The sequence below is a fragment of the Caenorhabditis briggsae genome (genome assembly GCF_000004555.2).
Source record: "Caenorhabditis briggsae complete genome, chrIV, whole genome shotgun sequence".
NCBI classification, from domain to species: Eukaryota; Metazoa; Nematoda; class Chromadorea; order Rhabditida; family Rhabditidae; genus Caenorhabditis; species Caenorhabditis briggsae.
This window is the reverse complement of record NC_013487.2, coordinates 7,028,432-7,052,562: the sequence shown is the minus strand read 5'-3', so window position 1 is coordinate 7,052,562 and position 24,131 is coordinate 7,028,432. Positions and strand designations below refer to the sequence as shown.

The 24,131-nt window shown below is 38.5% G+C and overlaps 7 protein-coding genes and 1 non-coding gene across 8 annotated transcripts in view; 4 read left to right on the top strand and 4 right to left on the bottom strand.

Annotated features, from left to right (window-relative positions):
* Positions 1–144: 144 nt before the first annotated feature.
* On the bottom strand, positions 145–2,043 carry Cbr-try-3 (the record flags this gene model as incomplete). Its single annotated transcript, XM_045235420.1, has 7 exons — positions 145–148; positions 316–394; positions 1,160–1,277; positions 1,324–1,493; positions 1,544–1,664; positions 1,761–1,896; positions 1,943–2,043. The coding sequence occupies 7 exons, from the start codon at positions 2,041–2,043 to the stop codon at positions 145–147; spliced, it is 729 nt and encodes a 242-aa protein (XP_045092931.1).
* A 1,465-nt stretch (positions 2,044–3,508) lies between these two features.
* Positions 3,509–5,413, top strand: CBG05416 (the record flags this gene model as incomplete). Its single annotated transcript, XM_002633502.1, has 5 exons — positions 3,509–3,641; positions 3,685–3,816; positions 3,866–4,247; positions 4,293–5,064; positions 5,111–5,413. The coding sequence occupies 5 exons, from the start codon at positions 3,509–3,511 to the stop codon at positions 5,411–5,413; spliced, it is 1,722 nt and encodes a 573-aa protein (XP_002633548.1).
* Positions 5,414–5,782: 369 nt separating this feature from the next.
* CBG05417 lies at positions 5,783–10,135 on the top strand (the record flags this gene model as incomplete). Its single annotated transcript, XM_045235419.1, has 11 exons — positions 5,783–5,820; positions 5,869–5,954; positions 6,004–6,663; positions 6,691–7,677; positions 7,942–8,311; positions 8,365–8,465; positions 8,722–8,898; positions 8,947–9,188; positions 9,306–9,403; positions 9,444–9,680; positions 9,766–10,135. 11 exons carry the CDS (start codon positions 5,783–5,785, stop codon positions 10,133–10,135), a joined length of 3,366 nt encoding a protein of 1,121 aa, XP_045092932.1.
* On the bottom strand, positions 8,493–8,576 carry CBG28710. Its single transcript has one exon. It is a non-coding gene (tRNA).
* A 1,915-nt stretch (positions 10,136–12,050) lies between the features above and the next one.
* Positions 12,051–12,649, top strand: CBG05418 (the record flags this gene model as incomplete). The annotated part of the gene is made up of 2 exons (XM_002633504.1): positions 12,051–12,322; positions 12,376–12,649. 2 exons carry the CDS (start codon positions 12,051–12,053, stop codon positions 12,647–12,649), a joined length of 546 nt encoding a protein of 181 aa, XP_002633550.1.
* A 215-nt stretch (positions 12,650–12,864) lies between these two features.
* On the bottom strand, positions 12,865–17,156 carry CBG05419 (the record flags this gene model as incomplete). The annotated part of the gene is made up of 12 exons (XM_045235417.1): positions 12,865–13,200; positions 13,250–13,459; positions 13,512–13,781; positions 13,830–13,924; positions 13,971–14,168; positions 14,222–14,354; positions 14,402–14,537; positions 14,586–15,091; positions 15,135–15,670; positions 15,732–16,847; positions 16,894–17,058; positions 17,105–17,156. 12 exons carry the CDS (start codon positions 17,154–17,156, stop codon positions 12,865–12,867), a joined length of 3,753 nt encoding a protein of 1,250 aa, XP_045092933.1.
* Positions 17,157–20,355: 3,199 nt separating this feature from the next.
* Cbr-paqr-1 lies at positions 20,356–22,246 on the top strand (the record flags this gene model as incomplete). Its single annotated transcript, XM_045235416.1, has 6 exons — positions 20,356–20,448; positions 20,900–21,336; positions 21,384–21,709; positions 21,742–21,876; positions 21,922–22,088; positions 22,133–22,246. 6 exons carry the CDS (start codon positions 20,356–20,358, stop codon positions 22,244–22,246), a joined length of 1,272 nt encoding a protein of 423 aa, XP_045092934.1.
* Positions 22,247–22,720: 474 nt separating this feature from the next.
* Cbr-fan-1 overlaps positions 22,721–24,131 on the bottom strand; it is a gene marked incomplete at both ends in the record, with an annotated part of 4,247 nt that continues 2,836 nt past the window's right edge. The window contains 3 exons of the mRNA XM_045235415.1: positions 22,721–22,981; positions 23,032–23,771; positions 23,819–24,096. Of these exons, the coding sequence (XP_045092935.1) occupies positions 22,721–22,981; positions 23,032–23,771; positions 23,819–24,096 (1,279 nt within the window). The remainder of the gene's footprint in view (positions 22,982–23,031; positions 23,772–23,818; positions 24,097–24,131) is intronic.

The following is a 24,131-nucleotide window of genomic DNA, read 5'->3' as shown; positions in this document are numbered from 1 at the left end:
ATCGCAAAAATTCTAAATTAGGGAAAGAAAACGCTTTGACTGAAATGAGAGAAATCTGAGAAAGTCTCCTAAATCGGATAAACGGGCGCCTCAGAGCCAGCAAGAATTTACGTGGATTTCCGGACGGAAAAAAGACGTGGGAAATTATCTTAAAACCTCTAAACGTTTACATGTTTTTTTTGAGAAAACTCAAGGTCACAATGAGAATTTGGTCAACTTTATGAGTTGTAAAAACAGACACATTTTCACCTCAAAAGTGCTAAAAGAAGACAGAAAATTGAGAAAAGAGGAAAATGTGATGTAGAAGATGAAGACGTGGAACTTCTTGTCTTCGAGGTCTTCCCGATCACAGTTTCAATCCATGGAACATACTTGGATACTCTTGTGTAGACACCTGAAAAACAGAAAATGGGGATTTGGGAAAGAAGAAAAAAGAGAAAGAAAACGAAGTATAAGCTTCTGAAATATTCAAAAGGGATAATTGTTTCCTCGCACTTTTTCTATTGTTCTAGGTTTTGTTTTGAAGCTGTGCACATGATCGCAATATGACGTTCCTTTTTTTCAAAGATCAATTTTTTCGAACTCAAATACCGTAAGACCTGTAATAAAAGGGTCCACACTATCAAGTTTGAGCTATTTTTCCTTGGCTCCTATGAGAGATATAAAAAATAGGTCAACTGATAAATTGTTTATGATATTCTGATAAACAATTTAGCAGTTGACAGCTTTTTGATATCTTTAACAGGAACTGAGATATATTGGCTCAAACTAAAAAATTAGAGGGTCCTTCTATTACAGGTTTTACAGTAGACTTTAAAAAAGTCTTGCTCCAATAGTTTGTTCAAAATTCTTATATTTACGCAAGGTTTTTTTTGAAAAAATATGTAAATCGTTTTTATTTATTCTGGGCAAATACGGCAACCTAAATGGCAAAAAAACTGAATTTCGAACTAAATTTCGATTCTTCTAATCCCATGGAAAATTCAAAGATTAGCGGCTCATGTGAGCTGGATGAGTAGTTAAGAAGATAAAAAACTCGTCGTGTTTTGGCTCTCTTATAAAAACTTTCTCTGTGTTGATTTATTTCTTTGAATTAACAGATGTCTGGGAACAAAGAAGAGTAGGCGGATTTCAAAGTTTAGAGATCGAAATCAATTACCTGGGAATTTTCCTTGATCTACAACTCCATCTAATCCATCAGCTCCATAACTTGTGATTCCGATTTGAACGTATTCGCCATCGGTTTTTCGGATTAAAAGAGGTCCTCCAGAATCTCCCTGGAACTTTTTTCGGATTCAGAACACCGCTGCATCAAAAACTCACCGGAGCAGTTCCATGAAGGTAGGATCCAGCACAAATTTGCGAATTGGTTATTTTCACGGACAACAATGATAAAAATCTCCAGGTTTTCACACATTCTACATCTGGAATAATTGGGACAGCAGTGCTTTGAAGAGTCTGACTGTTGACAAGTTTTGGACCACCAGAAGCATCTGAAAGTCGGAAAATTTTGAGATGTTCGAAGTTCAGAAATATTTTAAACCTTCTCCCAGAGTCAATCCATAACCAATAACAACTCCATTTTTGTACTCTTTGCGAATTTGTGAATCGTCCTTTACAAGGCAAACCGGTTTGATTCCATGGGTAGAGAGATCGGAAGAAATCTGTAATTTGGGGTTTTTCATAGATTTTTGAAAATGATACAAACGGAAGAATTCATACAAGAATTATCTCGAAGCTCGAAATTTACGAATACTCACTTTTAAAAGTGCAATATCATTATCAGCAGTTTGATTATTATACCCACTATGCACATAAGCTTCTCTGATCGGAAATGTGTATTCTTTGTTGTTTGAAGGCTTCCGAACATAGATAAATGATCTTTTTTGGAGTTGTCTGAAAATAAACATTCAACAAATTTTGTATTTTTCAAAAATCTCACAATGCACAATGTGCAGCTGTCAAGAGCCAATAATTATCGACGACCGTGGCTCCACATAATATTCCTTGATGATCATCACCATACGATATCAATTTGGACATCCAATTAACTCCTCTGTATAAAAACAATTTCAGATCAAAAACCAATAAAAATTGTACTTACGTGTCAACATCACTACCGCCGATAATTCTAAAACTGAAGAACGGCCGATAAGATTGCTCACAAAAGTTTAACCCAATGGAATAGTCAATGTTTAAAGCTAAAAATAAGGTTAGAAAAAAATAGAAGTGGTAATTGGAAAACATAAGTTAAATTTGCGAATCAATATTTGCAGCAAGTCTCTCTATCTGGGAAAAAACAGAGTGATATGGACAAATGATGGGCAAATAGAGAGAGAGAGAGAGAGAAGAGAGACATGCAAATGATTATGATAAGAGTTGGAATTGATATGGGGGAAACATGGGGGTGGAATGAATGTATGAATGTCAAAGGTGTGTTCGGTTTTTTGTGTGTTGGATGTAAAGATGAAGTTTATTTACTTTTAAGGGAAGTGAAGTATCGAAACTTCCAGGAATCATGACGAAACTTCGAAATGGGGATTTACGAGAAGGTAGTTAGGGACAGCAAACATCGTGAAATTTTTCATAGAGTTGCACCCTGTCAGCTGTGAGCCAAATTTCTAGGTTTCACAAAAAGATCAACTATTACTCTGGTACGAACAAAATTGGAGCTGTGGACGAGAAACGCCGGTAGAAGCGAACGAAGGTCCCACAACGACAACTTTAGATGCTGATTACAATTATGCTTTTAGGTTCTCAAAAAATACCGTAAAACCTGTAATAAAAGGGTCTCCATACTGTCAAGTTTGAGCTCAATTATCTCGGTTCCTATGAAAGATATCAAAATTGTGTCAACTGATAAAATGTTTATCATCAATTTTGTCATATCTTTGTCAGGCACCGAGGTAAATGGGATCAAAGTTGAAAGCTAGGGGGCCCTTCTATTACAGGTTTTACGGTATTGTGACTTCTAAAAAATTATAGACAGTATTTGGGGTAACTTTATACTTGGTATGTTACGCAAAGTATACATTTAACAAAGTCGTCCCAAAAGTGCACTGTCGAAGAGAAGTTTCTTCAAATTTGATAAAATAAAAAAATAAATAATTCGCACGAAAAGTTCTGGGTAAATCAAGAATTTTGAACTTTAAAAACTGTATCATGTCTGAAATTTGAAGTAATACCAAAAGTTTTCAAATTTTACCAAAACGACGTTCTTTGAAACACTGAAGCACGAGCAGAAAAAACCCTGTCGTTCCAATTTTTGTTATTCAAACGGGCTGAGTGAATTTTTGATTAGTTCCTGAAAATTCGAACTGTGATTTTTTAAATTTGAAATTTTTTGATCTACCAACTTTTTTTTGGAGCGAGCGGTTTTTCTTTTCTTTTTCTTTTCAACACACTGATCAGCCACTTTATTTTCTCATCGTTTTCGTATCAGTGTTTGTCCTTTTCTATCAATTCTCCACCGATTTTCCATGTTCATAATTGGTATTTTAGCTCTCCAATGACTCATCCATTCCAAACCGATCCGGCGAAGCGCGACGAATATCTTCTAAAACTCTACAATGAAAGATACTCAATCACACAGGCTCATCAAAAGATTTGCGAAATGATAAAAGATGGAAAAATGCCTGAAGGTAAAAATTTTTTCTGATTTTCAATTACAACTGAATGTTTTAGATGATCAATCAACAGAAAGCAGAATTGCGGGAGCAACAGAAGAAAGGCCAAGAAAAAGGAAGCGTACCAGCCCGAGAGATGATCCAGACGCTAAAAAAGTCAGGAAGAGTGAAAATGAGGAAACAGGACGAGGTAGAAGATTCATGGAATTCCTAGAGGATTCCAATATTTTATTTTCCAGATCAACCATCCACGAGCTCAAGCCTAGGACAAGCTCGAACACCTTCTTCCTCAGACAATCGAAGAAAAGCAAAAAGAAGATGTTCTCAACGATCAGAGGAAATGGATACAGACGTAAAAAAGCTGAAGAAAAGTTCAGAAGCTTCAGGAACTTCAGAAGGAGCGCCAACGGCAATTTCAGACGATTGGAAAGATGACGTGGTATTCAGTGATGATTATAACAAAAATTACATTCCGGACCCTCTGCCTGTCGATGATCCTGAAGATCCTATCCAGATTACCGTCGTTGAAAACTTTTTCAAAATGACAGCTGATTTGGAATTGGACGCGATTGTGCTGAACGGGTCGAAGACCGTGTCAAAATTGGAGGATGTTTTGAAATTGTATGTTATTTCTAAACCGTCTTTTTACTTCTATTTATTTTACAGGTTTCATATTCGACGAATTTCTGCAGAGCACTGCAGCATTTGCGAGAAATACACACTCCGAATGAAAGCAATTCGATGGATCACTGGCTATGAAAATTTCAAAATTCAAATCACAAACGATTTATCAACTGTCGAGATTACCTACAAGAATGTATCGAACGGGACAGTTGTGAAATGTGGAAATGAGAATCAAGAAGTTTTCATAGAAGGCTGGTATGCTGAGCAACTCGCAGCTACTGACCTCGTCTTCCTTTTCTTGACAGAAAACTTACGATTGGACCTTCTCGCTTACGATATTGAAGCTTACGATGAAGTTCGAGGGGAACTATTTCCTGAGATTGTCGTTCTTGAAGACATCTATATTCATTTGGAAAATGAGAAGAATTCGCATTCTATCGATGTCGAAAACTATGAGTTTACATTCACACGACAAGGGAAGTTCATGGAACCGTATGACGACGAGCGTGTTCATCATTTCGGTCCGTTGATTATATTTTTGAACCCCGAATCATTAAAAACAATTAAACTCAAATTATGGGATGATTCAAAAGTGATCAGTCAGGATGTTTACAAGGAAACTCTGGCAACCCTATTAGAGACGGATAGATTGAGCTATGGATACTATGATTTCATCGAGACTGATCAATGGAGAGCACCAAATGTAGTGGATATCCAAGAGGGAGATTTTCATAAAGATTGGAAAAGTTTTTATCATTTCCAACTTATCAAATGTGTGTCCCTCAGTGTTAAGGATGTGAAAAAGCTTGTGGAGGTTAGTTTTTTACTAATGTTGGATTTTATACATTTAAAAATTACAGACTTACAAGCAACATGTTCCTAAAAGAGGCTCTATCATAAAAGTCCAAGCTGAAAATCCGCTGCCTTTTGAAGCCATCAGAGCAAGCATTTCTGGACTTGGAGAATTTGATGATCCACGAAATCAAAATATGTTCAAATTTGAATCCAATTACAACAATCAAGAAATCACTTTACAATTCAAAGAACTAGAAATCAATGTGATTGAAGCACCGGAAATTGAGAGAACTGCTAGAAGACCATCGGAGACTCCACCAGAAGTCCAAGAACTTAGAGATGCTGTTATCGCAATTAACTTTTCATAATTATCCCCAATTTAATTGGTTGTTTCTAATAATTTTTTGGTATTTATAATTTGTTGTCTAGTAATCTTGAAATTATGGTCTATATTATTATAACTCGATTATCCATCGAAATAAATCAATGAATTTTTTCCACTAATATTGTGGCATAATACTGAAATTATAAGATTCGAAATGTATGTCCGTCTGGCACATTCCAAGTTGTTGACAAATTCGTCCTTTATCAACTTCTCCTAATCTCTAATGACATGGATTTTTATCAACCTCTCCTAATCTCTAATGACATGGTTTTGATATATTTTTTCTACTACTTTTTGTCATCTTTTTCTCTTCCACGAAATGTTCAATATCAATTGAAGATTTGAATCCAAAATGGAAAAATTAAGATTCAGTCTATTAAGCATGAAGAAGTGAGTTTCATCCTATATCATTTTTCCCAAAAGTTTCGAATTTTCTAGATTGCTTCTTATGCAGTTTTTACTAGCATTGTCGTTTTGTTTATCAACTGGGAGTGGCCTGAGATTTTACAGACAAAATGGACAAGGTTTCATCTTCCGAACTTGACTTCTTGAGCTCATCATGGATTTTTTCAGGGTCTTCTGCTTTGCATCGAATTGCGAATGATTTTTCAATGCTAGCACGTCTTGTCAATGGAATCGCTCTTCGAGAAAGACTTTCCAATGGCTTCGCCGATTCTGAAGAAGTTATCGCTGAACTTCTGAATATTGAATCAGGTGAAACGGTTCATAGCCTGTTAGAGACAAAACTGGACGGTGAATTGTCTAAAAAGTTAGAGGATACAGTAACTGATGCAGAAAAAATAGGTGTCAATCCAATAAGAAATACTTTGGAAGTGAAAGACGGTATCATGGCTCTCGAGTCCATGAAAAGTTATGTGGATGACCTTAATATTGGTGCCACAACTAAAAATGCAAATGATTTTATTGAGAAAACCAAGAAGATCAAAACTGGAACCCAATACAAATCCCCTTTGCCTTTTAAAGACATCCAAGACGTTGCGGAACGAATGAAGATTCTGAGAGATCATCCGTTGGACGAAGACTTTTATCTAGCTGTTAGAATCTCTGAGTTGTTCCAGATGATTGTGAAAAATAGACATAATATACATTCGGTCATCAGTTATTCGGTAAACTACCAAACCCACTATAAAAGTATTCTTGAAATACAAGGAAAGTATAAAGCCTTGAATCCTATCTTCAGCATTTCTACAGCTGGACAGGCTTACCAAAAAAGTTAGAACGTTTTCGATTCACTGGCAGAGAAGATGAACGCATTGAAAACTGATATGAATGTTCTCCTACCGTTGTCGGCAGATCATGAAACTCATTCTGATACAAGCAAATCATTGAAGCAAGTCACTGACTTTGTGAAATCCATGTCGACACTGAAAAAGTCTCCGAAGTCTTTGACCGAAGGATTCTCAAACGGACCTTCAGACCTAATCCGTATTAAAGAAGACTTGAACGAAAAGTGGTTGAAAGAGAAAATTGCAGAAGGAAAAGATATGAATAAGCTTCTTCCATATCTATCATTCTTGGATTTTGTCGGTGGGAATTTATCGATCGTGTCAAAAGAATGGAAAGATTTCAACAAAGAAAAAGATATGGTCGGAATCACAACTTCCCTGCTTTTGTTGTTTGAAACCTTGGCAGAAGATGGAAAACATATCCGAGGCATTAAAAATTTGGAGACAACATTGAAGACATTGACAAGTGCCACCAGCAGTCTGAAGCCAATTAAAGGGTCTCCGAAGTTTTCTCAGTTCGACGCTGTTTACAATTTTTCCAAGACTCTAGACGGATATTCGGATTCATTCAAAAAGAAGTTCGAGAACATTTTCAGAAACGGAGATGAGGGTGTTTTTGCACCGTTTGAAAGCTTAGTAGTCATCGCGGAAACGGAAGTTCAACGACCTCGGATCAATAATTCTGAAGCGGATAACACGGCAAAAAAGTGTAGAGCTATTCAGGGTTTCTCTCAATTGGTAGAAGTGGTTGTGGCTTCAAACGAAGAGCTAGCGCCGATTTTCTCAGGAGAAATCGATAAATTTTTGAAGGGAAAACCAGATTTTTCCGTAGTGGGGGAAGTCCAAAAAGGGTTGGATGGAACTGGACTAGAAGATGCATTGAACAACCTTAGAGGACAATCTGTAGATCTCAATAGTTTTGAGAAAATACTGAATTTTGGAATGAAAGTTCGTGATATAAAAAAACAAACTGTGGAGACAGTAAAGCATGTTCATGTTCGTGGGATTCAAAAAGGCTAAAAGCATGATGAAAAAATCAAGACACCGAAGGAGTTTAGATGAATTGAAAAGGCTAAAAGATTCAAAAACATTAGCATTAGATCTCGGAAAAGGTGTAAATTTACTTCGTAACTTAGCGGATGTCTATGAGAAGCGGCACCTCATACAAACGATTGCTGAATACCCTGCAGACGTCGACAGAGAGCTAAAGTTGATTCCTGCGTTGGAATCGTTATGGTCGAAAGAAGCTAAAAAGTCTATGAAGGGAATGATGCCAGAATTGCAGTAAATCGAAAAAAATATGCCCAAGAAAACAAGGACGGCAAAGACCTCATTCAAGTTGGGTCAGTCTTCAGCAAGGCAAGTGAGATCAGAGGGGTACCTATTGATACAAAAGTTTTCAATGCAAATTTTCTTCGAGAACTCAAAAAATCTCATAGCTCGATACTCCAAAATGCTGGTCAAACGTTTTCTGAGTTGAGCACTGTGGAACTTGACTACTCTACACACAGGACCAGCATTAAAGCGGCTTCTCTTTCGCTTGTTCCACTTCCCAAATACTTTGATGAAGTCTTTGGAATCTCCCGATCATCAAATGGAGAGATAATAGTGAACAATGAAGGTCAAAATGGAATGTGAGTTTTATTTAGATTTTATATATATTCAAATTAAAATAATATTTTTCCAGTAGCCAAGAAACATTGTTATACATATATGGAGCAATCGCTTTCGTGGTACTTGTTGTAGGAGGAGCCCTTTATTTCTTATACAAGTGTCGCAGAGATCACAGTAAGTCGAAAAAAAAGCAAAAGGGTTTGCCGTCCGCAGGGTTCGAACCTGCGCCCTCCTGAGAGGACTGCGACCTGAACGCAGCGCCTTAGACCACTCGGCCAGAACGGCTTGCTTTACACCAGAGTTAGAAAGGCTACACACTTCTTTCTTCTTTCCCTTTTCTCGCACTCCTTGTGGTGGGCGCGCTCCCTCTTTTTCTTTTCTCTAGGCGTGAGGAAGGGAAACAACAAATATACAAGACACTTTTTTTCAGAGTATTTCAAGCGTCTTCGAGATCCAGAAACTTGGGTTCTTCTCGCATTCACGGAAGAAAACGTTCCAGTTGAATTTGGTAATGGATTTGCTATCAAAGCATATCACTACATCATCAAAAACAACTATGGAGCTTTTCGAAATAGTTTGAAGAAAGGAGCCTATGTAGATGCTAAAGGTACTTTTTTGGAAACTATATTTTAACAATGTTCTACCATTTTTCTAGTTCAAAGTCACAAGCAATCGAACACGATGCTCCATGAAGCTGTGATCCAAGGTCGACCTCGATTCGTGGAAGCCTTGATCAAGCATGGAGCAACTCGAGAGATTCTAAACCATGATTACGAGACACCATATCAATTAGCAGTCAGATTAAAGAAAAAGAGCTGCATCAAAGTATTCAAGAAATACGAGAAGAAGACGTTCAAGGTTGTACTACCGGAGCCAGTGGCCAAGCATGATTATACGGTAAAAGTGGAAAGATGAATCCCAAAAGAGGAGCATTATCATGGAGACTTTTTCAAAAAGTTTGGACAATACGTGAGTCGGAAAATTGACTGAATGTTCAAGATGAAAGATTTTCAGAGAACGGAAGGTATGAAACGGTCAACGCACTATGTTGCAAAAACTGACAAGAAAGGAGTGCTCCATGTGGAAGAACATCATCTACCACATATCTTCAGGTATGAAGGACATTTTTTTTTCTTAAATTTTGACTTTCAGTGCTTCAATGATAATGGGTCACCGTTGGCTGAAAGCTTGCTTGGATAATTCTTCTATAATTGCTCATAACCAGGAATACCGTGTTACGAAAATGAAATTCAGAGGGAAAGAATACAAGAATTTGCTTGAAATTAAGGACTTTATCAATCGAATGAATGTACCGTACATGTTTGGATCTATTGAAACTTATGGAAAAATGTTCAGGGGGAACGTTGCGTGTGGTGACTGGACAATTAGGTGTGTTTGTTGGAACCGGGGATTTTCCATTTGTGAAGGAAATTCAAAAGAGAGGTACGACATATCATCGAGATGATTTATCGAGGAACTTCTTGATCTATCGTAAAAGAGATCGTACTCAAGTGGAGATGAATTTCAAGAGCACGTGGATTGAACATCCGGAATTCTGGTTTGCCAATACTGACGAGTTCATAGAGTACCTTCTAAGCTTCAAGATCATCTCGAAACAGATTGAAAAGGTAGAAGCCAAGTATAAACGCAACAAGACGGAGAAGCCAGGAAACAAGAAAAACAAGAAGTCAATTGAAGAAAGTCAGTGCTCAAATAGTGGACCTGAAAACAGTGATAGTGGAACATCTACAATGGGAGGGACTCCGACGTCAAGAGTCCCTTTATCAAGAACCCCCACTTCAAGGACTCCAGGCTCTCGCACCCCTAGATCAAGAACTCCATGAACTTTTTACATGTGTTACTTATGTTTATCCAACAGAAGAAAAATGAATTTTTGTTACAAATCTTCCCAAAAAGAGAGCTAACGCTTCCACTTTGCATTCCAATCCCATAATTTTTGCCCCACTTCTGTTTTTTCGTTCTTTGACACATGGGTTTTCTCCTCGAGATTCTGTCAATGTTTCATGGTTCGGTGGTTTTCATTGACTCAACTCATCGGATAAGTCATTTGTGGTTCTTATCTCATTCACAGAAATGGTACATAGTTAGTAATAAAAGGCAATGACTAGGTGAAGAAGGCGTTTCTTATGTTGTCTATCGGGTCCCGAGAGCAGGTGGGGATGGTCGGTGTGAGACAGGGCTGCGACGGGCCGGGCCGGGCCGATTTTCTAAAAACTTCGGCCCGGGCCGGCCCGTCGGCCCGGCCCGGCCCGTCTGCAAACTGTAAAAAATTTCCACTCCGAATTTTCCACATGTATGTTCGGGACTGTAACTCAGCTCAAACTCAACCGATTTGAATGAAAGTTTTTTATTCACGTTATCAATTACCCACTTGAGGTTTTAACTGTAAATTCAAATTCGCTAAAAATTATTGTCCACGAGGACTACACGGATGAAATACACTGAAAATAAGTTAAAATAGCTTAGAACACGCTTGAAAACAGCAAAAATCGCTAAAAATAGGTCAAAATCTCCACAAATAGCTCGGTAATTTTGAAGCCGGTGAAAACTATTGTCCACGAGGACTACACGAAATTTGTTTCGCTATTAAGCGAAAATAGCCTCAAATATGCTTTAAAAACAGCGAGAAAAAGCCTAAAAATAGGCCAAAATAGGCCTAAAAATGGTAGAAATAGCTAAAAATAGGACCAATGGTGCCTATGTTCGCTCAAAAAATTTTTCATCAAAAAAATTTTTCTCTGAAAAAGCTATGGACGGGCCGACGGGCCGGGCCGGGCCGGAAATTTTTTCTGACGGCCCGTCAATCCGCAACCCTGGTGTGAGATGAATTCACAGACGATTACCTCACTTTTTCCTCTATCCTCATGGTTGATCGTCGTATTCTTTTTGCTCTCTCATTTGTATCTTTCATATTCAGCTGGTTCATTTTGATCCGAACCAATCTTTTCGTTCCATTTTTCACTATTCATTTCCCTATTTGTCTAGATCATATACAGACCAATGTCTGGACCTCCTAGGTTCTTACTATAAGATGCCACTTGTTTTTTTTCGAATTTGTTCTTCTAGTTTTCAAAACTTCTCTCAACTATGATAGCTAGAGCCAACCAATTCTTATCGTATTTTGCTTTTATCATCTGAAGATAAGAACTATTAAATTGCCCAACATGGACACCGTAAAACCTGTAATAGAAGGTCCTCCAACTTTTTAACTTTGAGCTAAATTATCTTAATTTCTGTAAGAGGTATTAAAAAATCTGTCAACTAGTAAACTTTTTTTCATAATGTCACAAACATCCGTTGACACATTTTTTATACCTCTTACAGAAATTGAAATAATTCCGCTTGAAGTGCAAGTACAATGTACTCTTTTACGGTATATCCCTTTACGGTATATGCTTGAAATTCTTGATTTTACATACCTACGGTGTAACCGACTGTTCTCTTCTTTTCCTTGGTTTTTTTTCCCGGAAGCACACATAGGTATCTTATCTTCTCATGGTAATTAACAATGACCATGTGAAGATGGGTTTCTTTCAATCTACAAGACGAGGTGAAGGAGGATATGGGCACACCTGGACGTAGCCTGAGCGTAGATCCATTCATTCGTTCATTCATTCTCATTCGATCCCTCGTCTCGAACGGTCGTCTACCTTTCTCTCTTTCGTTTTAACTTTTACAGTCTTCTTTCGTTTCACACCCCAACTTATTGCAGAGAAAAAATCCCCACATTTATCAGCAATGGCTCACAACAACTGTAACTCCATGGATATGGAAATTGAAGCTGAAGCTGCCGTTCTTCGAGACATTCAGAACAAAATGGCTGAAAAGATGGCTGCCAAGACGGTTCCACAAACTGCGGAAGAGCAAAAGGAGATCGACGCCAGATCGGTGTTCGTCGGAAATGTTGACTTCGGATCAACGATTGCAGAGATTCAAGATCACTTCAAAGGATGTGGCGTGATCGTTAGAACCACTATCCCAAAGGATAAGTTCACTAAAAGACAAAAGAAGTGAGTATCAGATTTTTTATACTAGATCTGTCAATAACTATTCTAACTTTCAGCTTTGCCTACATCGAGTTCGAATCGTCTGAAAGCATTGAAAATGCTCTGGTTATGAACGGCTCTCTGTTCCGAGCTCGTCAAATCGTCGTCACCGCCAAACGGACCAATGTACCAGGAATGGGAGCACCAAGAGGAGGTCGAGGTGGAGCCACGAGAGGTGGTATCCGTGGAGGTCGTGGAGGACAACAAACCGTCGTCGTAAAGTACGTTTATGTCAATGGAACAGCTCCAAGAGGACGTGGAGGGTTCAGAGGACGATTCAATCCGTATTAACTCTTCAAAGGTTCACTTCTTCTATCTCGTAATCAGTATTTTTAATACTCTTTTTTTCACCAGATGTCTCCATTACTTTCGTGCTCTAATTTTACTGATACTCATTACTGCCTCCTTCTAACCTGTTTGAAATTTAATAAAATCATAATAACTGCAATAATTTTTAATTCTATTTCCAAAGCTTTATAAATGAAAAAGTATAGAAAAGAGCTCTCTCAAACATCCGACTTGTGCTCTTCAGCAGCCGATGGTGTATTTGAAATTGGAGTTGGCGTCGCTGAGCCATTTGCTGGGGTAACAGATCCAGAAGCACTGTTTCCTCCCGTAGTTCCTCTTGTAGTTCCGCCAGTAGTTCGATAGGAATCTCCCGATTTTTCAGAACTTTTCGACTTGGATTGTTTTGATTTCGAGTCTTTCTTTCCACCTTTGATACCTTTTAGCTTTTTGTGTGAAACCTCTCTGTTCAGAATAAGAGCAATGAATTCGTCCTTTTCCAAGAATGTGTATGCCTTTTCCGTTTTCAGAATCGGATACATTGTAGTCATTTTTTCCTTTAACATTTTTATGTTTTTAGGTGATCAGAAATAATTATAGACTCACTGCGTTACTCTGATTGTAAACTACAAAAATGTGTCCCAAGTCCTCTCTATAATACGGGCATTGTCCAGACATCATTCCTTGCATCACTGGGAATTCGTCCACGGTCTGCGCACCCAATTCAGAGGCGATACCCTTCAAACCACTCCAGTCGATTGTGTGAAGATCTGCTTGGTCAAAGTAAACAATGGTATTGGTTAAGAATGGAACTTCCTGAAAAAAAAAAATAAAAGAAAGTTGAGTTTTCGATTTAAAATATGTATACCAATTTGCTATGAGCCAGCTGAATATCATCAATTCCTTTGTAGGTCTTTCCATTGAACTTGATCTTCTGAACTTGATAAAGATGATCATCACGGAAGTTTTTGCTCTTCTCAAGTGAAGCAGCCATCCAATCAGAAGACATCAAAAGTTTTGGACTACACACAGCAGCCAGCACTTTAAGTGCAGATGGATCTTCCTTGTCCATTTCATAAGTTTTTCCTTTTCCTGTTTTAACAATCACATGGGTAGCTTTATCGATCTTGGTCACAATCTAAATTTTGAAATTTAAATCGAAATTTGTGATCTAGATCTTTCTTACGTTTGCTTTGAAATGCTCAGCGAAATCCTTCTTGCCCTTCACATCCTCATCAATGAAAATCTTGTACTTGTCGACTGACAAAACCTGTGGAAGATCTAAAAGAGAGTTGGGAGTTTCTAACTTTCAAGAAAAATTGCTTACTTTTTCTGATTTTCTTGTTTTGCGAATCTTTGAGAATCTTCTGAATCTCCTTGTTACTCTTCGCTCTATCCAACGGCGTCTCATAGTTCCCATCCAATGCGTTCAAATCCGCTCCACTCTTGATGAGCAATTTAACAATTTCAGTTGATTTATTTGAGACAGCAGTATGCAGTGGAGTCTCATTAATTTTACCGAAACCTGAAAAATAAAAATTTTGGATCCTCCGGAAAATTGAAAGCTGAAAAACTCACAATGAACGTCCACATATGCTCCATTCTTGACAAGTCTCTTCACCTCATCATATCGTTTCCTGAGCACTGCCAAATGGAGTTGAGTGTATTGAGTTCCCTCGTTTTTGGTCACTGCTCCTTCGCTCAAGAATCTCTGAATTTTTATAATGGTTTTGAAAAAGGAAATTTTAATTCACTCACAAGATGTCTCCAAGTTTCTTTATAATTCAGCTTACGAAGACGTGATTTTCTCTTATAGCAAAACACAATGACAATGAATAAGACAAGAAGAAGAATAATCAAACCGGTTAAGAGCAGCAGATGGATTGATTGGGGTCTGAAAAAAAAATAACCAGACTAGATTCTGAATGTATCCGAATATTACCCAGCTGTACTTCCAGCATCCTGCTGTTGCTGTGCCGAAGCATTTTTGTGTGGGGACCTATCGATTCCAAAAAAGTCATCAAAGAATTTCCGAAGAGGTTCAAAAGTCATTGCGGCCGCATTCAATGAACTATGATGAGCGACGAAATTCAAATCCAGAGATCCTAATTCTTTGAAAGTCGGAGCAGCTGCTCGGACATCCGAATCTGAAGAAGCTTCTAAACTGGATGGTACTGTATTTTGGAACAAATTCGTGTCGAGTTCCAACCCATTCACAATCGTAGCGTTCTTCATTATTCCGAAAATCGTTTCGAGCTCTTGTGCCTTTGTATAGTCCACAGTAGCTTTTTCCAATTGCTCAATTTCTGTATACACTTTCTGAATCTTCTGTCGAGTTGTGGGAGTCCAAACAGATTGCATCGGTGGCATACGAATCATTAATACAGCTCTATCGACCTTCTCACCAAAATTTGTCGCAGCCAAAACTTTTTCCTTTTTGTCGACTACCTGAAATTCGAAAATATTTTGACCGCTGAAACTTAAAACCAACCTTTAAAATATTCTTCAGTGTGTCCACTCCTTGCTCCAAATCGGTTGAAATTTTTTTCAAATTTTCAAACTTCAACAGCTCTTTCTCTGCCGTCTTCCCAGCTGCTCGTTTCGATTTATTCATCTCCAAATTAACCAATCCTTCTTTGATCTTTCCCATTTTTTCCAGAATTCCAATCGCTTCCAAAATGTCCTCCTCTTTCAAACTTCTAAATTTATCCACAAATTCCATTAATTTCAAATAATGTTCCGGGTTGAAAACTGAATCGTTGCCATTCTTCAAACACTGAAGTCCTGTGATCACATTCGTGTTTTTCAGGATATCTTGAGTCGTTTGGACAATTTCGAAATCCATCGTTTCAGCCAACAACTTGTCTAATCCAGAACTATCAACTTCGGCTAAGAGATTGCCAGCTTTCAAAAAGTTCTCCACAAATGCTTTGGCATCTGTAACATTTCTCATCTTTCCAATAATCTCCCATGCTTCATCTGTGGTCATTCTGAATCCCTTCTTATTGACGTCATCACTGATTTCTGCTTTCAATAGATCAAGAATCGCGAAATTTTCAATTTCTGGAATTGCAAGCGCTTGATCAACGGATTCTTGCATAAAAGTGATCTTTTTTATGGAGATCCATTGATAAAGTGTAAGCCTTGTTGAATTCATTTAAATTTATTTCTTTTCTCGGATACTTGAGTGCAGACGTCTCCAAACAAGCAACAGAATTTTCCACAGCCTTTTTGATAGTTGAAGAGAATTTTTTGTATTCATTAGCCTTCTCAATACTATCTTTCACCTTTTTCACTACTCTTCTCAATGAATATACTTTGAATTCGTCGTAGTTTGTGGAGAAGTCCGTCAATCCTTGGATGACCTGGATTACTTTTCCGTTGAATGATTCCAATGGAGCTAATGCCGTTTTCAGTTTTTCTAGGGATTTCTTTTCTTTTTCAGCGAAGTTCTCCAAAAACCACGGAGAGCTCAAATCAGTTTTGAAAATATCAGAGAGTTGGGTGGACTTTGATCCCATTTCTACTTTGGAGAGATCCTTTGCAACTGGGAACAAACTATCCAGATCTTTCAACAATGCATCCATATCTTCTTGAATGTTCAAAAAATTGGATGCCTCTACTTTATCGATTTCCTCTACCAATGCCTTTAACCAGACAATCATATGAGATGTTCCTAATTTGCTTCTATCATATTTCATCGCAAAATCTTCCAACTCCTTTACTGGTTCCAAAACCTCGTCCAGGTTTAAGCTCGTGAATGCAAGAAGGTCAGTAACAAGAGACTCATTTTTGTATTTCTTTAGATTATCAACATACGCCTGATATCCATCCATTTCAGTTCGAAAACGGAGAATCGACGACTTTAGCTTGAAAATTTCAGTGTCATCTGTTGGGACTTCGGTCAGACTCTCATCGAAAATATGCTCGAGAACGTTGGCAATGAAAATAAGATTGTATTTTCCAACAGAAGTCTCTCGAATATCAATTTTTCCTCCAGTAATCGCTGCCGCATTCTTTTTCAAATCATCCGTCAACGTCTTCTGAGAAGCTGTTTCCATTTGATCGACTTGATTAAGAAGGTCGGGAAGAGTTTCAAGAGTTTTTCGAAGCTGATGTGATTTCTCAATAGTGGCTGGTCCAATTGATTTCAAGACACCAGACAAATCAGTTAGTTTTTTGGAAGCTTCAGATGATTGGGTTCCTGAAATTTATAAAGATGTGAGTCACAAATTAAATGTCTTTTTTACCTTTAATATCTTCCAAAACTTTTGGATTATTGGATTGAATCATATTCGCCACAACCTGAGTCTCTGTAGTTTTCTTCTCTGACAACTCATTTTGAATGCAAATCCCACTAGCTAGACGAGAAACAACGGAGAGATGAGATGTTACCAGACGTAGATTCGGTGCTTCTGAAGATTTCTAAAATTGTAAAAATCTGCAAAAAAACTTGTTTACCATCGAGTGAGCCGAGTGAAAAAAGACAGCACATTAGAAACAATACTCGCATTTCGGATGACTCTGAATTTCGGGATACTGTAGTTTGAAAATCCTAAGACTTACTTCGCATTTTGAAAAATTGACGACAGATGGTGTTGAGTGCGAAAATATGATGCTTGAGTGCGAAATTCTGAACTTCCGGAATACCAGACTAGTGGTCATCTCGCTGGCTCGATGTGTGATCACCTGAGCTGGTTTTTTGAGAAATAGGATGCGTGTATATTCAACTGATGCGTGAAGTTTTAAAAATTAAATTAGCTCCAACGCTTTAGTCACTCTACACTGCTTCACATAAACATTGTTCTACCCTAAAGTTTCAGTGGAACCCCTATTTAGGTCAAGTTTCATAAAAAGGTTTCAACATGAAAGTTGTAGCCCTTCTCGAGAAATGGTACCTCTAAAAATTCGCAGTCGACTGCGTGACCCAGAAAAATTTCCTGACCGAAATTCCGAAAATCACGTTTTTTCTCATATACAAAATCTTTGTTCCACTCTCAAAATCACGCTTTTTGGGGAAATTAGGTGGAGAAAATCGGGTTACGTTAGGTTACGTTCGCTAGCATTCATGTAATCTGAGTCTTGTGGAGTAATATATCTGCCTACATTCCTACTATAAAGCCTTCTTGTGAAGGAATTTTGGATAGATTCGATATTTCTTTGTTCTTTTTTGTTGGTGGGATAACTTATCATCATTGATATCATTAAAATCTTTGTTCCACTCTCAAAATCACGCTTTTTTGGGGAAATTAGGTAGAGAAAATCGTGTTCAAAAATTTTAAAGTTTTGGAAAGAAGACCAGCTGTGTAGAATTTTTTTCTTTAAAAAATAAGAAACAAACAAGAAACTGAAAATTAGTTATCTTTGAGTTCTCAATTCATCTGGATAGATTGGAAATTGGAGTGTCTATTGACAGATGCCGGTTATCAGTAATTTATTGACCAACTTGGCTCGAAATATCAATTTCTTAGTGTTTCGAGTGTATCCATAATCTGACAGTCTTTGTTAGTTCAATTAAGAAGTTCCAGAATTTTTCCGGTTGAATTGAGGTCAAGTGAACATAAAGTCTATGTGGGAAGTATGATAAGACAATGTTTGAGCCACTCTGAAGGCCTTCTGACCTTGTGAATGAGGAAATGAAATAAAAATGGATTTCTGATTACGGTGTCGACGCCAGAATGTTTATATTCTTTGTCTTAGATCGTAGCAACAATCAACGGTAACCGTTTGTTTCACTCAACCTTCCGATGATACTGTCACCAACAACATGCCTACCTGATGTATCAATACCTTAAAAACACTTTTATGAATGAGTACTCATCCCAAAACCGAGAAGAACTTGAAATTGGCTCAAAGAAAACCATTTTCGAATGTTCACACAACATAAACCTGGTAGAAAATGAATGGGAGTGTATGGTTGATATGCTTCACGAAACTAATAAAGACTATCAGATTATGGATAAACTCGAAACACTAAGAAATTGATATTTCGAGCTAAGTTGGTCAACAAATTACTGATAACCGGCATCTGTCAATAGACACTCCAATTTCCAATCTATCCAGATGCATCGAGAACTCAAAGATAACTAATTTTCAGTTCCTTGTTTGTTTCTTATTTTTTAAAGAAAAAAATTCTACACAGCTGGTCTTCTTTCCAAAACTTTAAAATTTTTGAACCCGATTTTCTCTACCTAATTTCCCCAAAAAAGCGTGATTTTGAGAGTGGAACAATGATTTTGTGGATGGGAAAAAACGTGATTTTCGAAATTTCGGTCAGGAAATTTTTCTGGGTCATGCAGTCGACTGCGAATTTTGCGAGGTACCATTTCTCGAGAAGGGCTACAACTTTCATGTTGAAACCTTTTTATGAAACTTGACCTAAATAGGGGTTCCACTGAAACTTCGGGGTAGAACAATGATTATGTGGAGCACTGTACTTTTCTTATAATACTTACTGTTAGAATTTGATTTTCAATGTATTTTTTGATTTATCTTGAGATAATTGTTTGTGACTTTCTGCATGTTTCAAAAGTACTTTAAAATAATAAAATTTTAGATATTATTATGGTAGAAAAAATTGGAGCCTTGGAAGAGAAACGCCGGTGGTCATGGCCGAAAAGTCACACAACGACAACTACCGTAACCTATAATTATTTTGAATTTCCGAATTCATTATCTCGATTTAGTGCGTTTCCAGTCAGTTTTTTTCACGAAAATCCGTGAAAAGCGAAGACATAATACCGAAAATTTATATATTTAGGTTAAGGTAGTTGTCGTTGCAGGATCTTTGGCCACGGCCTCCGGTATCTCTTCGTGGAACTCTTGATTGTTTCTGTACGAAATTTCAGATTTTGGAAGCCTTCCTCCTACAGTAACCCATTTGATATCATTTGCGAGTTATTCGAAGAATCCTTCCGATTCCGCTGATCCCATCATCAAATGTCTTATCGTGTTTGAACACATGCATCTCAAAAAAACACTCTTTTGACGAGAAATCGAGAAGACGCAGAGAAATAAACAACGAAAAAAAGATAGAATGGACATTTGGCCTCCCACAACACTCGTCTCCTCCTCCTCTTCCCAGGCAGACAATTGTGCCACCACCTGTGCACTTTTTCAGTTTTTTATTTGATTCTTCTCCCCTTTTTTCCAGATTGTTCTTCTCTTCATGGACCATTTATTCTCATTGCTTCTCAGAAACTCTTATTCAAATTCCCTCGCTTTGATGAGTCATTAGCTCATTTGCAACAGCGCGCATTTGCACTCTCTCGAAAAAAAGAGGAGACCCCGGAATTTCCGGGGTCTCAAAAAGAGCCCTTTTTCGGAATTTGTTGCGAAATTGTTATTTTTTTCATGGAAATCTGCTGACATTGAGTCAGTTTTCAGTGTTTATTACAAACAACTGCCAAAAAACCCTCAGAGTGCAGGGAATTCCCTTCTGTTATCTCTTTCCTCCTCTATGTCTCATATATTTAATTCTCGACCGATTTCGTTTCCACGTGCGTTGTCTCATCACGTGGGTAGTCAAATGGCAAACGGAAAGTGCAGCAATTCATCTAAAAAACCCCTCTCACCTCGATTCTCCTCTTATCACAACTTTTTTTCTTGTCACTGAGATATTCTTTGTATTTCTCTCAAGCTGACCCACTCTATTTTAGTCTTCTTAGTAGCATACTATAAGTAAAGCAAGTGCAAAGTATTTCAGGTAAAGAATGGATCCAGACGAGGTCAATCAAGCACTTGGGCACTACCTCAATGACTCCGAATCCGGAGAGCTGGTAGTTGAAGACAGCACCACTGTGCAGGTAGGATTAATACCTTATTTTTGTTATTTTCTTCAGAAATGATCATAGATTAAAAAGAACAAACAAAACTCCCAATAGAGTTCGTCAACCGGTTGTTGTCACTGCGTATCAATGAGTTCGACTTTGACCTCTTATGGTTATCTACTAGGAAAATATACTAAACCAACTGACATTTCGTCATCTAACGAAACTTTTCGCCATCCCAAAACCGTTGACAACCAAAACTGTCGTTTTTTTCTCACTCTGGCGTGATCTGCCTCGAAAGAAAATTTAAAAAAAACTTTTCCAGTGATAATACACTTTTGAATTGCGACACACAAAAGATACAATGAGAGAGAATGTGTGTTGATAAGAGAACATGCTGGTTATCGCGTGATTGACTGATAGAGAACAACCAGATGGAACGAAAAAGAGTCCAGTTGCAAAGGTCAAGAGAGCTTCCGTGTTTCAGGTGACGAATCCAGAGGCGCGTAAGACTGGAGACAAGATTGAAGTGTATTATTCTCGCAAGACGACAGTCGTTTCACCAACCAATTCAGACGATGAAGAAGGAGAGTTCTGCTCTGACTCGGAACTTCTTCCAGCCCAAGGAGGACATCGATCTCGTGCCACTTCGTTTGCTGGCCGAGTTAGAGCTGGAAGTGATGATGAGATGAACCCAAAGCATACTGTTCTTCGATATCGCCGTAAAAAGGGTGGACAATGGCGAGAAGTGAATGCTCAAGGGACACCGGATAAAAGGAAGGACGATGAGGATGAGTTGGAGGTTGATGTGAAGGAAGACAGATCAGAGCAGACTGGAATCGTGACGAAGACGTATGAAGCGCGTTGGAAGGTACTAAAATACGAGCATTTACCAGAATGGCTCCAGGATAACGAATTTTTAAGGTAATAACTTTAACATATAAAATGGTTTCCAATCGATTACAATTCAGACACGGCCATCGTCCACCACTTCCATCGTTCGCAGAGTGCTTCAAGAGTATCTGGTCGCTTCACACGGAAACTGGAAACATTTGGACCCATCTCATCGGTTGCGTGGCTTTCTTCTTGCTTGCCTGTTGGTTCCTTACCCGACCTGACAATCATATTCAATTCCAAGAGAAGGTTGTGTTCTCTTTCTTCTTCGCTGGTGCCGTTTCTGTCTCGGACTCTCGTTCGCCTTCCACACCCTCTCGTGTCATTCGGTCAACGTCGTCAAGATATTCTGCAAACTCGACTATATGGGAATCTCGTTGCTCATTATCGGCTCGTTTATTCCGTGGATATACTATGGATTCTATTGTCGGCGAGAACCTAAAATCACATATATCGCAATGGTTTGTGTGTTGGGAATCGGTGCTATAGTCGTCTCGTTGTGGGATAAGTTCAGTGAATCGAAGTATCGTCCCGTGAGAGCTGCAGTCTTTGTTGGAATGGGTTGTAGTGGTAAGCAATGAAAACGTTATTTCCTATTTTCATTCGACTTTTCAGGTGTGATCCCAACCATCCACTACATTATAACCGATGGTGTTCACTCTCTGTTTGCCGACAACTCGTTCCATTGGCTACTTCTGATGGCATTCCTCTACCTTCTCGGTGCGGCTCTCTACGCCACGCGAACCCCAGAAAGATTTTTCCCAGGAAAATGTGACATTTGGGTAAGATTCCCACTTTTTGTACACTGATAAGCTTCTTTTTTCAGTTCCAATCCCATCAACTCTTTCACACTTGCGTTGTCATCGCGGCATTCGTTCATTATTACGGAATCTCGGAGATGGCGTTCGCCCGTCTCAACGAACAATGCCCCGTCCGATAGATCAGATAGATACAGTTCGCTAGTTTGATAATCGACTCACGCACACTTCACACATATGTTTATATTTCTTTGCACCTCTCTTCCGCTTTACATGTATCCCATGCCCCGATTCCTTGACTTTTTGAAACCCCAAAATTCCAAACTTTCTGTGCTCTCTACTAGTCTGTACAAAACCCGTTTCCCCCGATGGCAAGTAGTTTCTTTCGATTTTACCAGTCTATTGCTCTCTGTTCAGCTCAATTTCTTCCAGTATTCTCTTTTCGAACCTCCCGCTGCTTGTATCATTCGATCACTTCCATCCTGCTTCTTCGTTCAGCTCGCCTTAAAAGAAAAACCAAATGCATTTTTCGCCTGCTTTCCCTATTCGAAATTTGAGGGAGGTAATAAATATTAAAGTTCTTAAAGATTTATGTACCTATTTCACAGGGATATGATAAATATAAAACCAGTAAAAAACAGTATAAGTGAATATTCCTAAACCAGCAGTCTTGAGTTTTGTGCTTCAACATGACACACTTCTGCTTTGATTCCGTTATCAGCGAAAAACGATAACCAAAGACGTTGTTTCGTGGACAGACGGTCTCCAGGCCCTTTCACTTCGATGACTGCAACTGTTTTCTTTTCGGGATTCCAGAGAGTGAGATCAGGGAATCCAGATCTGGAGTTTCGATAGTTCTCCGCGAGTCGTCGGAAGATTGAAAGCATGGCAGGACGAGGGATGCATTGGAAGATACTCTAAAATAAAAATGTTACTAGAAATTGAACAGAAGAACTTTGAAACCAACCACACAATCTTCAATTCCAGACTGGAAGTGTTTCCATGAACACTCTCGATTCGTCTCGTTTTGTTTCATTCCCCATATTCTCCGGATGTTATCTTCTATCGTTTCCTGATCAGCATCTTTCAACCATTCGAATCGTTCCTCAAATTTCTCTTTTCTCTTCAAATATAAAGTATTGCTCAAATCAGATGGACAGTCTTGCACTTCACTGTGCCACACTGATGCCATAACCGCATCTGTGCAGAAGATGATGTCATAGAAAAGGAGTCCGAATAAGGTATGCCACGTGGCACCTTCATCGTGAACACCAGTCGTGAATTCGTCGTTTTCAATGTACCACCTTCTGGCTGCTTCTTCTACGGAACACTCCACGTCTTCTTCTTTCTCCTCATCCCGAAATACAAATCGGTTGACTCGCCCGTCTCCCAAACTTTTTGATATAGTTCTTGCGGTGATCACTCGTTTCATTGGGGTTCCAATGTTGAGAGGAGGTCGGAAGTCAGGTGGCATCTCTTTGAGTTTTAATGCTCGATCTTGGATTGATAGAAGCTCTTTCTCGAGAATTGATGAATCGGTGAGAGCGATTTGGATCATTTTCGCACACTCCGTCTTTTCCTGAAAAAATCGTTTTTTCGTTTGAGAATAAGAAGGAAAAACACTTACTTTTAAATGTGAGTCCAAATTGAGCAGCATCCGATCCCACCACATTCCGCGGGAATCGAGGCAGCACGATTGAACATCTTCTGAAAAATATATAATTTAAATTATCAAATTAAACTGATTCACTCACTATTAGTAATCAACAAATCCTTCTGCCATTCAACAGCCATTCCATACTTCTTCTGCTTCTCCAGCACGCTCGTTGCATGTCCGCAGCATCGAGTATGAACCCAAATCGATGTGAATTTCCTCTCATGAATCTCCAAACTTTCGTAATATTTCTTCTGCTCCAGTGGCATCTGATCCAGAAACTCTTTCGCATCAATTGCAAGATCCAGAGCGATATCATGATCTCCGTTTGACATTTGAAGAACTAACGATGATTCAAGTGCCTTCGCAGTGACATATCTGTGAAAAGTAAGTTCATACTTGTGAAGGGCCGG